The following is a 15,338-nucleotide window of genomic DNA, read 5'->3' on the forward strand; positions in this document are numbered from 1 at the left end:
AGAGAGAGAGTCAAGGGGATATAGAGGATATATGTATATCGCCTTTTTGGTCATCTTCGCAAACTGGAAAGACCACTCGAAAGAGCTCGAGTCGAACGAAACGATTCTCATCTCTCTTCTCTTTCTCTCTTTCTCTTTTTCGCTCGTCTGGCCGATAAACGGCTTATGCGTTTCGACATGTAGTCCTCTTCGTTCGCCGACGAAAAGGACGAGTCATATTCGTGTTCTTCCTTCTTCTGTACTTTTCTTCCTCGAATTTCACAACCACCCTCTTATTTTTCTCTTCCTCCTCCTCCTCTTCTTCTTCTTTTTCTTCTTCTTCTACTTCTTCTCCTCCATATTTTCTTCTTCTTCTTCTCCTCCATATTTTCTTTTTCTTCTGCTCCATATTTTCTTCTTCTCCTCCACATTTTCTTTTTCTTCTGTTCCATATTTTCTTTTTCTTCTCCAGATTTTCTTTTTTCTTTTTCTTCTTCTCCTCCAGATTTTCTTTTTTCTTTTTCTTCTTCTCCTCCAGATTTTCTTTTCTTTTTTCTTCTCCTTCTCCACATTTCCTTCTTCTTTTTCTTCATCTTCTACTCCTTCTTCTTCATCTTCTACTCCTTCTTCTTCATTTTCTTCTTCTTCTTCTTCATCTTCTTCTTTCCTTCACATTTTCTTCTTCCTCTTCTTCTTCTTCATCTTCTTTTTCTTCTTCTTCTTTTTCGTATACGACGCGTGTTCATGAAACATGATCCACGATACTCGGTTATCCCTGGCTCGTGTCTTGTTCACGCGAGATCTCTTTTGAAACAAAAAAGAAGAAAAAAAGTCTCTCCGCAGCTCTCTGTGCTTGCATGATCTATATATCTATACGTAGTTGCACTCTTTTAAATGAACTCGCTCGGAGTAACGAGTTCTTTCAATGAATGAAGAGACAAGTAAGTCTCGCATTTTGTCGATTGGCGAGATTGACATAGTCGAAGGTACGTCTTATTTCAGAAAAAAAAAATATAATTCATCTAAGAAGAACCTAAATAAGAAGAAGAAAGAGAAGAAGAAACATGCTTGAAAAGTGGGAGACGAAGAGGTGGGACAAAAAGATAGAAGTGGGGAGAGTAAAGGTACTCTTGGCTAGGTTCGCCTGCCACAGCAGGAAAGTCGAATGGAAGGGGTAGCTCCTGCGAGTCGCAGGTGAAACGTTCTCTTGGATAGAATCGGCCGCTCAGTCGCGCTCGCGCGATCGCGTACGACGATAATTTAACTGCGCACGCGCGCGTGCCGGAATAACAATACGAATACGTCGGGAAAGACTCGTTTTCTCTCTTGGTCTCTTGGTTGTGTGTCAATCGTCATATATATATATATATATATATATATATATATATTGTATGTGCGTGTGTCAGATTGTTGGAATCCTTTTACTCGATCCTTTTAGTCAAAATTCGAAAGGTCGTTGGTTCTTGTTTTGGCCGAAGAACAAGCAGGATTCATAGATAAGAGGTACGTGGGAACGTGTCGAAGGTTGTCTTTTTCTTTTTACGTAGGAAGAATAATTATAAAGAAAGAGAGAGAAAGAGAAGATAGATAATTAGTAATAATACGATAGATAGTTAAACGTTGATTTGATTAAATTGAAGAATATTTTTAATTCAAGTTCATCGAGTAAATAAATCTTATAATTCGGAAGTTTCTCATAATATATATGTAAATGTGTGTATATGTGTGCGTATATATTCATGTGTGTATGCACACACGCATACAGTTGTGTATGTGTGTGTATGCGTGCGTGTGAGACAAGGATCATCGCGTGCGTGCTCGTTTGCTCGCTTTAACGCGTTTCTGTCTGCGTTCTCCGAGCTGCAGAGAGAGAGAACTCGTTGACCTTCGCGCTCGCAGATTCTCGTAGAGTGTCCGCGTACCGTTCGAGAGAGCCTTGCGAAAGCTTCTTTGGTCTACCTCTCTCACTCTCTCTCTTTCTCTTTCTCTCTCTCTCTCTCTCTCTCTCTCTCTCTCTCTCTTTCTCTGTTCCTTCAGGTATCTCTGGAACTTGGAGGTTTTATCGTTTCGAAGTATCTTTGGTAAGAGGAAACTTGAGCATGGTCAGGGCTGTATGTTCACTCTCTTTAGGTTGGTATCGTACTTACTAGAGAGATTTATCATCAATTTTACTATACCGTTTCGATGGTGAAGCGATTATGTAATATCCTTTTTTGTCGTCATCGATGACATCAATCTTGAAAAAGAGATAGGAAAGGTAACGTTAACGTGTTAAACCAAGTTGACGAGTTACCAGAGTTAAGATCACCTTAGAAGATCACTTCATTTCTCAGGAGAGAAGAAAGTCCTCTTGGTGGATCCTCGCGTGTCACGCGAGGAAAGTGATCGCCTTAGATCGCGGCTGATTTATTAGACGTCCGTTATATCGATTCTCTCTCATTTTTTAACGTTAGACAGTATATCATTCGTTTGTATCATACTGTATTAAAAAATATTAGAAATAATATTTTCAATATATATATATATATATATATATATACTTATATCTACGTACCTATATACTTACGTATCTATTTATATACTTACCGTACATAGGCCTCGAAGAAGAAAACAAAGAGATATCCACGAGAGGAAGGAAACATGCTACGCCACTGTTTTCCGGCACCTTTCGATATCTCATAGTCCCTACTTATTATTTTCTTGAGCTCACGAACGAAGCTCAAATGTCATTGTGTAAGCCGAATGAGCCACGAGAGAGAGAGACAGAAAAAAGAAGAAGAGGAGGAGGAAAAGAAGAGAAGGTAGTAGTAGATTTTCGGAACGACGAAATTGTCCGCGAACGGTTACCAGTATCTTTCTTCTCCTTCTTCTCGTTCTCGTCCTCTTCCTCCTTCTCTTCGTCTCTGATACCCCACGAAAAACCGGTCCGACGCGAGCGCGCGAGAGCGTACGCCCGCCAGCTCGTAGATTTTGCCTGGCGAACGCGCGATCGCCATCTTGGATACGATGGGAATGACGTCATTGGTACGGGGCACGGTCGACCAGCTTCGCGAGACTCGTGCACCGGACTCGAGGAATACAAGCACGCGCCTGAAAACGATATCTTTCTTTCTTCCTTTCTTCCTTTTTTACTTCTTTCTTTCTAATTTGTTTAAATACGTTTATAAAAAACGAATAGATATTTTTATAGAGAAAGGAAAATTATTTATATATATATAAGTAGTCGATTTGATACGAAGGTAATCTTCACTTTTTATTATTTTTCTATTATAGTATATTTTTAACCTTTCGTTGACGTTTCTTTTTGTTATTTATCTTTTCTTTTGGACAAAAAATGATCGGTTAAAACGCTTGAGATACGCGAGTAATTTTGATAAGCAACGACAACGATTTTACGCTTCTCCGAACCGTAAAAGTGCTATTGTATAGACGCAATACCGTCCTTCGTCAAAAGATATTTTGAAAAATTCTGCATAGAACATAGGCAATTACTTTTCTTTTTCTCTTTCTTCTTTTTTTTATACTCGTCCCCGTCATTCCTGTAGTTATAGGACAGTTGGACGTCGCTAACGTGTTATAAAAGATCCCATTTGAAAAATAACAATGGCATATCTTCTGTTGTTCCAAAAACAATGTTATATTCAAGAATTTTCTTTTCTATCTTCTCTATTCTCTCTCTTTCTCTTTTTCTTTCTCTCATCTCTTATCTCTTTTCTCATTTTTTTACAAATCGAGATCTGCAAATCGTTTCCAAGAATTTTCTATTCTTTCCTTTCTATTTTTCTTTCTCTATTTCGATCGAGAACCGATCGAACGTCGATCAAATTTTTATTCAACTGCGGATCGTAAACGTAAACGGCATTGCTATTATCATAGTCAATACTTTCTGACAACAGTGTACATGTGTATGTATGTACTTATGTATGTACATTTTTCCTATTTTCTATTATTTTCTTTCGAAAAGAAGATAAAAAAAACTTAACATATATATAGATACAGAAATTTTTGTCCTTCGAGAGCTACGAAGAACTTAGTAAGATCCGTTTCGTAAGTTCATCTCTCTTTTCCTTTCCCTTTTTTTCCTTTTTCCTTTCCTTACTTTTTCTCTCTCTTTTTTTCCTTACTTCACGAAGACTGTCATTACACGGTGAGGACGTTGTTGCGAAGCAAAATTCTGGTTGTACTCCACAGAAAAATACTTAATGACACGCTACCGGTACGTTAGTAGAACATCGTACGTACATATCCTAACCAGAAATTATCGTCAAAGCTTTATTACGTTCCTACCGTATGAATTCTCATAATGAAAAGCGTTCTCCTCTGCAGTAAAAACGAAGACGACAACGAAGATAAGAAGGAGAGATCTCCGTTTCTTGCCATTTATACGTTGACCGAAGATGCTCTCCGATGGTGATTTAAATTTGAATAATTCAAAAGGTTTCTTCTTTCGCTCGTCTTTTTATTTGTTTCGTTTCGTTTCTTTTCTTGTGAAAGTAAAATACATTATTATATTTACTTTCGAGTTGCGATTAATATAAGCCTCGATAGAGAAAATAATTTTATTCTATTTCTGTTAAGTTCGCTGGTCATATTTTATTAGTTTTCTTTACATTCATTTTTCTTTTTTTTCTCTCTTTTTTTTATTGAAATGCGACCCAACGCCCTCATTTCTACCGTTACGCAACTCATTATTATCCTCTTGCTTGTTACTCGATATATACATACATATCTGCATACATACATACATATCTACCTATCTATCTATCTATCTATCTATATATATATATATATATATATATATCCACGTAATCGTAGTCAATAGTTCATTATTTTACGTAAGTCGTGCTGTAAGTCAACGGGGAAAGTTTGACGGTTCATTTGCCTTTTTAACTATATCCGAACGACGATAATACATCTAAATAAAATTTTATAACGTTTTTATGTTTGCAATTAAACGTTTCATTTTTAAACAAACACTGCCACAAAGAGACTCTCTCTGATATCCCTAAGCACCTTTCGTATTTCTCGAGAAACAGATAATCAAAAAGAGAAAGACATTATTACGTTTCGAACGACTTTCTCATTTTTTCTCTTACTTCCCCGCCCACCTTCTCTCAACATCGTTATCTTTTATTTTTACGCAAGCCGCATACGGTGCGTTCTTTAAAATGCATTTTAAAGCGTAAAAACGGTGCAACGCGGATATCGACGCCCCTGACATTTTCGTTTTTCCTTCTACTCCTTTAGTTTCTCGTTCTCTCTCTCTCTCTCTCTCTCTCTCTCTTGATTTTCGTGTGGCCAGTGGTGCGCGACGAGACGTCGTGACAACGTCGATAGTCACCCACGTTCCTCGCGCACACAAATACGCACATATATATATACATATATACATACATATATATGCATATATATATATATATATATGTTTACATGGACACTCCTAGTAAAGTATTTCAACGCGCGAGCGCAAGGACACACGCATTTGTACGTTGTCGGATTGGAGAGCTGATCCGAAGCTAGATTTTGTATCTGTGTGTGTCTCTGTTTGATCTTCTACATCTCTCTCTCTCTCTCTCTCTCTCTCTCTTTCTTTCTTTTTCTATCTCTCTCGCACACTCTTTTTTCCTACATGTGCGTGTGCATGCGGGTAGTGAAAGTCGCGAAGCTTTGCGCAATAAGATCGACGTTGTCTCCTTCGAATACTGGTTCGACTTTAAAGGCGCGAACACCGGCTAGCTCGACGGAAATTCGATGTGTGTGTATTTATGTGTGTGCGCCTGGGCGTCGGCTGATTCTCTTTAGAAATTTTTCAAACAGTCTCCTTTCTTTCTTTTTTATTTTTTTTTTTTTTTTTATTTTTTTATTTATTTATTACCTTCTTCACTTTTTCTAATTTTCAACCTCAGTTGTTTGTCATCGAATTTCTACAAGAATATATCGCTAATAAATGTCTCTTTTACTTTTATTATCTATTTTTCTTTGCATTTCATTTAATATTTTTTGAAGAAAAAGAGCTCGTATGTATGAGTATCGTTAAGTATATAAAATAAAATATAAAATAATATAGTGATATAAAATAACTAGTGGCAAGCTTCGTTATTCGAGTTATGCTCACGAAAGGATCTATAAATGTATCGACTTTTTCCTATCGAGAATCGTCCAGTCATCTCTATATTTGATCGATATGTAGGTGCGCAAGTATATGTTACATACCTATATATGTATATACGTATGTAGATATTGCGTAAGGACCATAAGGAGGTCACGATTGCTGTTCCTTGTACGTTCAAATACTGATCGGTAGTCACGCGTACCATGAACACGATAGGAGGGTACAATTAAACGTCGTGAATATGCTACTGCAATTAAGCTCTAAGTAATTATAGGTACCCGTATCATTTAATTACTGTCAAAAAGGGTGTTGATGCACTCTGCCTATGTAACTCTATCGATACTCAAATTCTATTTCTATTTTCCTTTTTCGTTTAAGCTAATCCTAAAATATAACAAGAGATTTATCGTAGAAAACAAATCATTTCAAATAATTCTATTAAAAAAAAAAAAAAAAAGAAAAAACAATCGTTTCGCTAAAAAAAAAAAAAAACGAAAAAAGAAAAGAAAACAGAAAAATTTAAGACTAACCGAGCATCCAATAAATCCGTCGAATACAATAAATCTGTCGGTTGACGTTCGTGACTTAATACGTTCGTGATGAGACATAGATTCGATTCCTCGGAAAAGAAAAATATAGAAAAAAACGTTTTATAATAGTTAGAAGAGGCCGATAAGTCATTCGCCGTCACGTGTCATGTCCGGGAATAGTTTAAGAAATTTATTTTCTTCTCGTTGCGAGAAGAGATTCCTTCGTATGAAACAAAGTGATGCGTGCTCGGAACACATGATCGATTCTAAAAATTCAAGAGGATCTCTCCCCCTTTCTTCCTTTCTCTCTCTCTGTCTTTCTCTTTCTCTGTTTTTCTCTCCTTCTCTCTTTTATTATACACCTCTTTTTTTCATTTTTAAAATTCCTCGTAGGTAGGTAGTATCTACATACATTTGATGACTTCCTTCTTTAGCGAATAAGAGAGACAGAAAAAGAACGTCTTCCACGTTTGTTCCCGTAATTTAACGTTCGCCTAGCGTTTCCTTTCTCAAACAGAAGAACGATTTCTCGTCGTTTCCTGGCTCGGTGGCTCGTCATCCATATCGTGCCGTTGTTGTTTCCGAGAGAAAGAGAAAGAGAAAGAGAGAGAGAGAGAGAGAGAGCGAGAAAGAGAGAGCAACGAACGAGGAGGGCTGTTCGAAGGAGTGGGCCGTTGTTGGTGCATTGACGTTCCTCACGTGCACGCTTTGCGATCTTTCTTACATATCTCGATGCCATCTAAGTTGCTGTCGCGTATGAAGAAAGAAAGAAAGAGAAGGAGATCCCAGAGACCGCTTAAGCCATTAAATCGAGAAGTACTCGCACGTAGACAACACTTACGAGAAATATACACGTGTTCGACGGTGATGGCTCTGACAATATATTCGTGGAGGCGTGATCTGTAGGACAATCACGATCCATGCTTTCGCAGTACGAAAGGAATGCAACGTGATCATGATGCGCTTCGGTGTACCGACGGAAAGAGATATAGATAGGTAGATAGATAAAATAAATAAAGAGAAAGAGAGAGAGAGAGAAAGAAAGAAAGAAAGAAAGAATGACGTAGGCCAAGCGAGACAGAGGAGTCGGTCGAGGTCTTAAGAAGATCCTTTATTAATGTGTAAACGTGTGTCATGCCTATGTGTGTGTGGACAGGAAATGAGGAAGGTCGATGTCACGTCAGAAATTGCTTTCAATCATAAAATCAGTTTTCGACAAAATTTCAGACAAATCCTTTAACGTCGAACGAGTTTCATCTTCCTTTGAAAGCGTTTCTTATGAAAGAGATCGTGAATGATCGGTATAATTAATGAGGCACGATAAGAAATACGAAAGCGTTTTTCACGGGGACTATATAATATCGATCGATGCAACAATGACCGTCGTGGCATGACTATGTCTTCGTGCTACCGTAGAAAATATTTCTATAGAACCTTCTAACCGTCAGCTTCTCTTGCCTTTTCTGTTCAGGTCACTGCGCCATGTGGCTGCCTTAGCGTGGTGAGACCGAAAGGAGAGACGAGGAAAGCGTAGGAGTTAGCCTGGGAAGGACAGCTCTAACAGTCACGGTAAGTATCGCGACTCCTACGATGGAGGACATCAAGATCATCGTGTATTTTAGTTACCGCCGGTCCGATAAGAAAGCTCTGGGTGTGTATGCGTGTACGTTTTCTCAGTTAGAACTGGTCGGTCGAGTAAAGTCGAAGCTTTTTGGAGTCTGTTTAGAGTTCTCTCTTCGATCTCTACGAAGAATATATTAACCGGCGTCTAACGGTGCAACTTGCCGAGCGCATGGAACCGTGCATGAAACGGAGAAAAAGAGAGAGAGAGAGAGAGAGAGAGGGAGAGGGAGGGAGAGAAAGAGATAGAAAGAGAGAGACCGACTCTGTTCTTCCGTCGAGGATCGCGTGGATGCATCGCCGCATTATACGAAAAAAAAGAAAAAAGAAACACGTGGTGGGAGACAGGAAGCTGCACCGTGCACTTCTCTACCTACCTAAACATTCCTGCAATTTCTAGCGAACGCAATAATTCCACCGCTGAGTTTGCTTGGATGACCTCATCGTTTTCGCTTTCGAACGTTCGTTCGTTAGTTCGTTCATTCGTTATCGCCGAGGAGAATAAATAAAAAGAGAACTATGAAGCAACGCCATTATTATTATTTCTATCCGCACAGATGCTGTCGAGGTATACAGCCCTGCTGTTCTGGCTGGCAGTGCCATCGATTGTCCTGGCACAGAGTAACTATGCGTCGCAGGGCAACAGCATCGAGTATCAGCCTGGACTACCACCGAGCACTGTTCTCGATGGCAAGGTTACCAAGTTGGACGATATTTCTCCTATAATATTTCTCAATCGAACAAAGGCATACTTGAATTGCGGTCAGGGTAGCATGGATGTCGAGCTAAAGTTCGAGGAACCTTTTTACGGCGTCGCTTACGCGGACTTCGATCGAAACAGCGCTTGTATGGTGAAAGGTCGCGGACTGACAAATGCTAAATTGGAATTACCACTGAAAGGTAAATACCTTGATCGTGCCAGTCTCTTGGAAACGTACGATCGAACGAAGATATGTTTATTTCTCAGGATGTGGTACCAGACAAGATCCGCAACGAGTGTTCACCAACAATATAGTCGTACGCTTTCATCCTGGCCTCGAGATGGATGGCGATGAAGTTATCACTATAATTTGTAGATATCCTCCACCGATAGCACCGGCACCACCGGCTCCACCTGCTAGCATGTGAGTAGATTTCATTCATATAACAATTGCAGTCTTCCGTATCGCTCATCTAAACCTTTACAATTACTTAGCAGAATGGGTACCATAGCGCCAGCAGCCGTGGCAGAACCACCATTGAAAGGATTCCAAATCCTTTTGATAATCTGCGCTATTTTGTTCCTATCGTTATTACTGCTTGGGCTTGGATGCTCGTACATGTGCCTGAAACGTAGAAATGTACAAGTGGTTCATCGCCATCCATTTGGTAGTGGTACCGGTTCCGAGATAACTAAATTATCTGGCTCCTCGCTAAGCAACATAACTATGTTCGAGGGCCTTAAAATCCCACGCGCGCATGCTCTTCTTCACACGACCGCTGCCTCCACATCTGGCAGCGAAGCGAACTTGGTCATCGATCATTCCGATACGTTACCAAGCGATTATCCCAGCGAAAGTCACTCCGAGGTAAATTTCATGAATTTATCACGAATCTAAAGCTCCATTAATTAATAGAACAGGTCAACATTTTTAACGTAGCTTTATTACGTTCACCAGGTGGACGAGGAACGTTCGCTTCCGGTTTCCTCGGCTGGTTCCTACGACAACAAAGCGTTCGTGCATCATCACGAGACTCAACGGCAAGTGGAAGTACGTACGGCCAGTTCGTTGTATTCCGAAACAGTAGCCGCCGAAGTAGGAACATCGTCGATGATGGCTGCTAACGCATCGCGCGTTGCCGTTCCTCGTCATCCGATCGCAGTCCCGATCGAGCCGAAATTCGACGTTCAAATGCGAGTGAAAAGAGCACCACCACCTCCACCTAGTCCTCTGCCATCCGAATCCGACGTGGCCAGTATCGCTCTTGAGAGAAACCTGACGACCATCTTGGAAAGAGAAGAATCTATTATGAGTCGAACGCTGGAGAGTCCACCACCAAGAATGACCACTTTCTCTTACGTACCGGAACTGCACGGGCCACCAGGAGCTACCTCGTCCACGTCTACCGTGTCTCGACAACAAACACCTCCGGTTTACTCTAGAATCTTAAGAAAGCAAGCGGAAAGAGAGACGACCACCAGCACAACGTTGATGCAAGAAAGAATTCCTTCGCCACCACCTGCCGAACAATTACCTATTCTCCATCACGAGATTCGTCGTCCACGATCTCTGACATCTCTGAACACCGAGTTAACGGAGACTCGTTCTCTAACGGAAGTGATGGATCAGTCTCACGCCAAGTATAGAGTAGCCAGTATTCTTGCACCTACACCACCACCACCTCCACCGATTGTACCCACGACCACGACGACTCACACAGCGATCCAACATCGTGAACAACGTCTCCATCGTGAGGAAATGACGGAACCTCTTGTGGAAGCCCAAGTAGTAACACCAAGACGTCCAGAAATAACGACTCACGAAGTGGACGATGTTTACTTGCGTACCGTTACCGAGAAGAAAACGATCGAAGACGTAGAACGTCATCGCCGACAAGTTACCGAGTACCGTGCTCGACCACAGCAACAAGTCGATCCTAAATGGGACGTTACAATCAGAAACTATCCAACGGAAGACCTTCCTCCGCCGCCACCAGAATGGGAAAGCTTCTCCGACGTTAGTTCCACGTCGAATTTAACGATCACGAACGAACCCACGGTTCATCCGAACGACGTTGCAAACGATGAGGAACCGGACGTCAGTATAGAACCAACTTATACGGCTCGAGCAGAGATACCCTGCAGACCATCACATTCGGCTCATCGTCGACCACTCGACAGCGAGCCGGACGGACCGACGGACTGGTTTGCCAGACTCTCGAAGGTCCTTGAGCCACGCTATGCGTCGGAATTGACGGAAGAAGAGCGAGCTAAATGGCGCGAGATTATCACGACTGAGAGTACTCTGAGAACTCTTCTAACAGAAGCAGTAGTTAGAGAAGATTACGAACTGATACGAAAGGACGCGAGGTACACGAATCTCTTCCCACCGGCAAAGTGGGACGTGATCATTCGCATTCTTGGACCGCCTTTGGCACAGGCTGGTTCTACCTCATCCTCTAGCATGCACGGCAAGAATCACGGTCAGAGATACAAGAGATCCAAATCCTCCGAATGGGACACCAGGTCTCGAAGATCCTCTTTGCCGACCCTGTACGAATACGAGAGCGACGGTGGTAGCTCGCATCGTAGTTTGGACAATCAGAGCCATCGTCTACAGACGTCGCAATCAGCGGCAACGATGGCAGCCGGCTCGAACGTAGGACGTCTTCGTCGATTGGGTAGTTCAAGTCACAGAGGCGTCGGTGGTGGTAGCGAAGCCGATTTGAGGTCGATGTCCGAGATGACCGTGAGAGACTTCGCTAGAGTGGACAGGGACGATCTTACCAGTTTGAGCTCCTTCGAAGGTGCGGATTCTTTGGTCAGATCTCTCAGTCAACCGAGTTTGGCTAGATCCGGCTCGGAATTCACCGAACATTGGGGTATGCCATCCGCCATCTTAGATCTTCCACCTTGGGCTACCGAAGGAGAGGAAGGTGCGAGTTCCGTAGAGACAACTCCAAGAGTCGTTAGGAGAGGCGATCGAATCGAGGTTCTCGCTTCGTTCGATGAACGTAGACGAAGCGGCATACACGGCTCTACAGCAGCAAGGTCATCCAGTCGATTCATCGAAAGAGAAATAAGCAGCGTTCGCATGACCGAGAGTCAGAGAGCTTCCAATTGGTTTCACGATGACTCCGAGCCCGAGATGCAGATATGAGTTTGATGATATTTCGTTCCTCGAGAATCGAAATCTCGATTGTTCGTTTTGATCGTTCCGTGACTCGGTCTCGTTCTCGCTCAGAAAATATAAGCTTGACGAACCGGTCTCTCGATCGCCACGAGATACGACGACGGTCACGATATCAGCCGTCTTTCGACTGTGCCGTCTTTGCATTTAGTTCTCCAATATCTTTTTTGCACTTCTTCCTTGCGTACTTCGTCTTTTCCTTCCTTTCTAGAATCTTTTCTCTCTTTTTATATTAATTCACTTACCTCTTTCTCTTATCACCCATTTTCTTACGTAACTTTAAATGGATATAAAGTCGGAGATAGATAGAGAGAGAGAGAGAGAGAGAGGGAGAGAGTTAGCTAGACTAGCGAGAGGATGGATACACTCGAATTATCAGCCATCCACTTGCGATTTCTCTCACTGCCCCTTCGTTGCCTCGCACTCGAGGATAGCCCTTTTGCCTCCTCGTGGAGCTTCCAAAGGAATCTCCTTCTAATTTCGAATTTCTAATTCACCACGATACATGCCGTACAGTCTCATCTCTGTTCAAGTCGTGAACCGCACTGACGCTACAAACGACTGCCGTTCTCTTCACTCTCCACTCGAAACTTCTCTCCGCGTAAGGGTCGACTGCTATATAGGTAAATAGGTAGCTTAGGGTTTTACATAGCAACCACTGTATACCACGCCGACTGTAACTAACGAGTGAGACTGCAGAGTCCGGCAAAGTGTCATCGAATTCATCTCTTCGTAGTACGACGAAAAATCGAACTATGATTGTTCGATAATTCGCACGGCCTCTTTTATCTTACAGATAGGAAGAGAGAAAGAAAGAGAAAGAGAAAGACAGACAGAGAGAGAGAGAGAGAGAGAGAGAAAGAGAGAGAGAGAGAGAGAAAGGGAGACAGAGCGCCTAACATCGAAAATTAATAAAGTAGAATCGATACTAAAGCGAAGAAGTTCATTTATCGATTAATCGATCGTACACAACTGGTCTTCTTTGAATTCCTTGATACGGATCGGAACGCGAGATTCGTACATCTGTACTACATAAAATCCTACTTTCGTCATATCCTACGGAAATTTATAATTATTATTGTTATCAACACTGTTTCTTTTCATTTATTAACGAAACAAATCCTTCGTGTTTCCATAAAAGATGGTTTTTAAAATCGTGAAACGCATTACGTGTTTCGTATGAATCTTATAGAAATACTCTCTCCCTCTATATATATATATATATATATATATATATATATATATATATATACACATGGTTGGTGTAAGTGTATCCCCGCGGCAGAGAATATTCCAGGACAGTTTCACAGACACTTTGGAACACACGGCTGCATTATCTCGATGCCAGTCAAACTTTTCTCCTTCTACCACAAAATTCTTTTAAGCATTCTATCAAACAAGACAAGTCTCGAAGAGATGCGTCAGGAGCACAAAGTGGATGCTGTAGATCTTTTTTATTCTTTCTCTCTCTCTCTCTTCTCTTTGTGAAGGAGGATAAAAAGGAAACACTTAACAAATTCCAAAATATTTCATTATAAACTGTAAATATATGTTACGTAACTTTCCTTGTACAGCGACAACTTCAGTAATGTTAGAACATTTTTAAAGAAAGAGAGACAGAGAGAGAGAGAGAAAGAGAGAGAGAGAGAGAGAGAGAGGGAGAGAGAGAGAGGAAGTAGGATTTTATAACGTAAAACATAGGTGAGCAAATAGTGACTCGCGGGCCTTACGCGGCTTTTGCCCCTAAATTTTATTATTTGATATCGCCGTGCCATGTGTGCTGGCTTTTGTTTTTGTTTTTTCTTTTTTTTCCGTTTTTAAACATGAAATGATGGCTAGTGAACTTAAATAATGGGGTAACGGATCGATTGATGGTGCAGGCTGTGCGGCCCGCGGCGAAGAAATTGCCCACTTATGACATAGAAAATCCGTGAACGCATATCGGTTAACACCGAGGATACGGCTGCGATAATAATCTACTTAAGTAGGTAATGAAACATACGGTGCTGGGTCATACGCTTCGTAACGATAGCTAGATTTTTCCCTTACCCCTTTTATTTTTTGTTTTTTTTATTTTTTTGAAGAAACCCTTAACTTAACTATTCATTTCCCTGCCCTCCACCTTTTAAAAATTAATCCACTCATTTCGTATATCGTTTTTACGACGATATATCTGCGCTATAGTTAGGCTTCATTGAAGATTTAAAAGCATTTCATTATACGTAACTACCTATCATTAATTTACATTTTACAAACGTTTTATTTCGACTCACATAAGATAATTTCTCTCTTTAATGGAGATCAACTTTAATCCTATGTGGCACTTTTCAAGAGGCAATTACGATTGATAATGCAAAACGTTGGCAATTTCTTTTTGTCGAGAGAAATCTTCTTTAAAGAGAGAAAGAAAGAGGCAGACAGAGAGAAAAGGTGTATAAAAAGCTTTGTCGTCGATGAAGTTATTGATGGGCCAAATTCGATGATTTTTTTTTTTTCGAAATCGATCTCTTAAAGAAAATTACGCGAATAAGAAGCTGCTCTCTTGCCGAAAATTTTGGTGGGGTGAAACAGGTGCTACCGCGATGTAAATATCGAAAAGAAGAGCGAATCGATCGTGAGATCGGTCGATTGTAAGTGAATAGAAAAAATAGAAAGAACAAGAAAAAAGTAGAAGAAAGAAAAGAAAGAGAAAGAGAGAATAAAAACATGCGTCTCGTCGTCCCTTTTCAAGCAATGATTAATGGACGATTATGTTCATTAAATAATAGTAAGAATTTCCGGATACTTTCGTGTCAATGTTAATGTATTTACTTAAATAAATTAAGAGCGAGGCGAGATCACTTTCGTTGTCTTCCGTTCGTCGTCGTTCGTATGGACTCTCCTTTTAAGAAAAGTACTCGCTCGATGTATCGACATTTTTATTGCCGAATAAACTTTAACGATGCTTTTACTATCCTACGTCTTTATTACTCGCTCATTATCTCCACAGGAATCATCCATATCAAGGTTTAGCGTCGAATACTGAAACTAAATAATCAATTCCGAAGGATCAAACTCGATTTAATTTGTAAGGTACTTATCTGTAAATAGAACACACGTCCTATTTACAGCACAGACGTTATATACACACGCGTGCGCGGGCATTATATATAACACACACGTTACATATATAAACACACACGTTACACACGCACACATACACGCACA

General features: G+C 40.9%; 1 protein-coding gene and 1 long non-coding RNA gene across 5 annotated transcripts; one reads left to right on the plus strand and one right to left on the minus strand.

Moving 5' to 3' along the window:
• Positions 1-1,165: 1,165 nt before the first annotated feature.
• Positions 1,166-15,084, plus strand: LOC122629512. Of its 4 annotated transcripts, none has more exons than XM_043813002.1 (6): positions 1,166-1,482; positions 8,093-8,190; positions 8,799-9,141; positions 9,209-9,365; positions 9,437-9,809; positions 9,882-15,084. In XM_043813002.1, exons 3-6 carry the CDS (start codon positions 8,799-8,801, stop codon positions 12,099-12,101), a joined length of 3,093 nt encoding a protein of 1,030 aa, XP_043668937.1. In that variant the 5' UTR covers positions 1,166-1,482; positions 8,093-8,190; the 3' UTR covers positions 12,102-15,084. The 4 variants fall into 4 exon arrangements, with proteins under 4 accessions (XP_043668937.1, XP_043668939.1, XP_043668938.1 ...); XM_043813004.1 differs by having other exon boundaries at positions 9,900-15,084; XM_043813003.1 differs by having other exon boundaries at positions 9,440-9,809.
• LOC122629516 lies at positions 1,377-2,702 on the minus strand. Its single transcript, XR_006327284.1, has 3 exons — positions 2,566-2,702; positions 2,288-2,458; positions 1,377-2,215 (listed from the first exon to the last, which is right to left on the minus strand). It is a non-coding gene; the product is annotated as an uncharacterized LOC122629516 (long non-coding RNA).
• Positions 15,085-15,338: the final 254 nt, after the last annotated feature.

Source organism: Vespula pensylvanica, chromosome 5 (genome assembly GCF_014466175.1).
Source record: "Vespula pensylvanica isolate Volc-1 chromosome 5, ASM1446617v1, whole genome shotgun sequence".
Taxonomy (NCBI): Eukaryota; Metazoa; Arthropoda; class Insecta; order Hymenoptera; family Vespidae; genus Vespula; species Vespula pensylvanica.

Coding starts and splice junctions, on each gene's coding strand:
- LOC122629512 (XM_043813002.1), top strand. CDS start 8,799: ATGCTGTCGAGGTATACAGCCCTGCTGTTCTGGCTGGCAGTGCCATCG. Junction 9,366..9,436: donor CCGGCTCCACCTGCTAGCAT/GTGAGTAGATTT, acceptor ACAATTACTTAG/CAGAATGGGTACCATAGCGC. Junction 9,810..9,881: donor CCAGCGAAAGTCACTCCGAG/GTAAATTTCATG, acceptor TTTTTAACGTAG/CTTTATTACGTTCACCAGGT.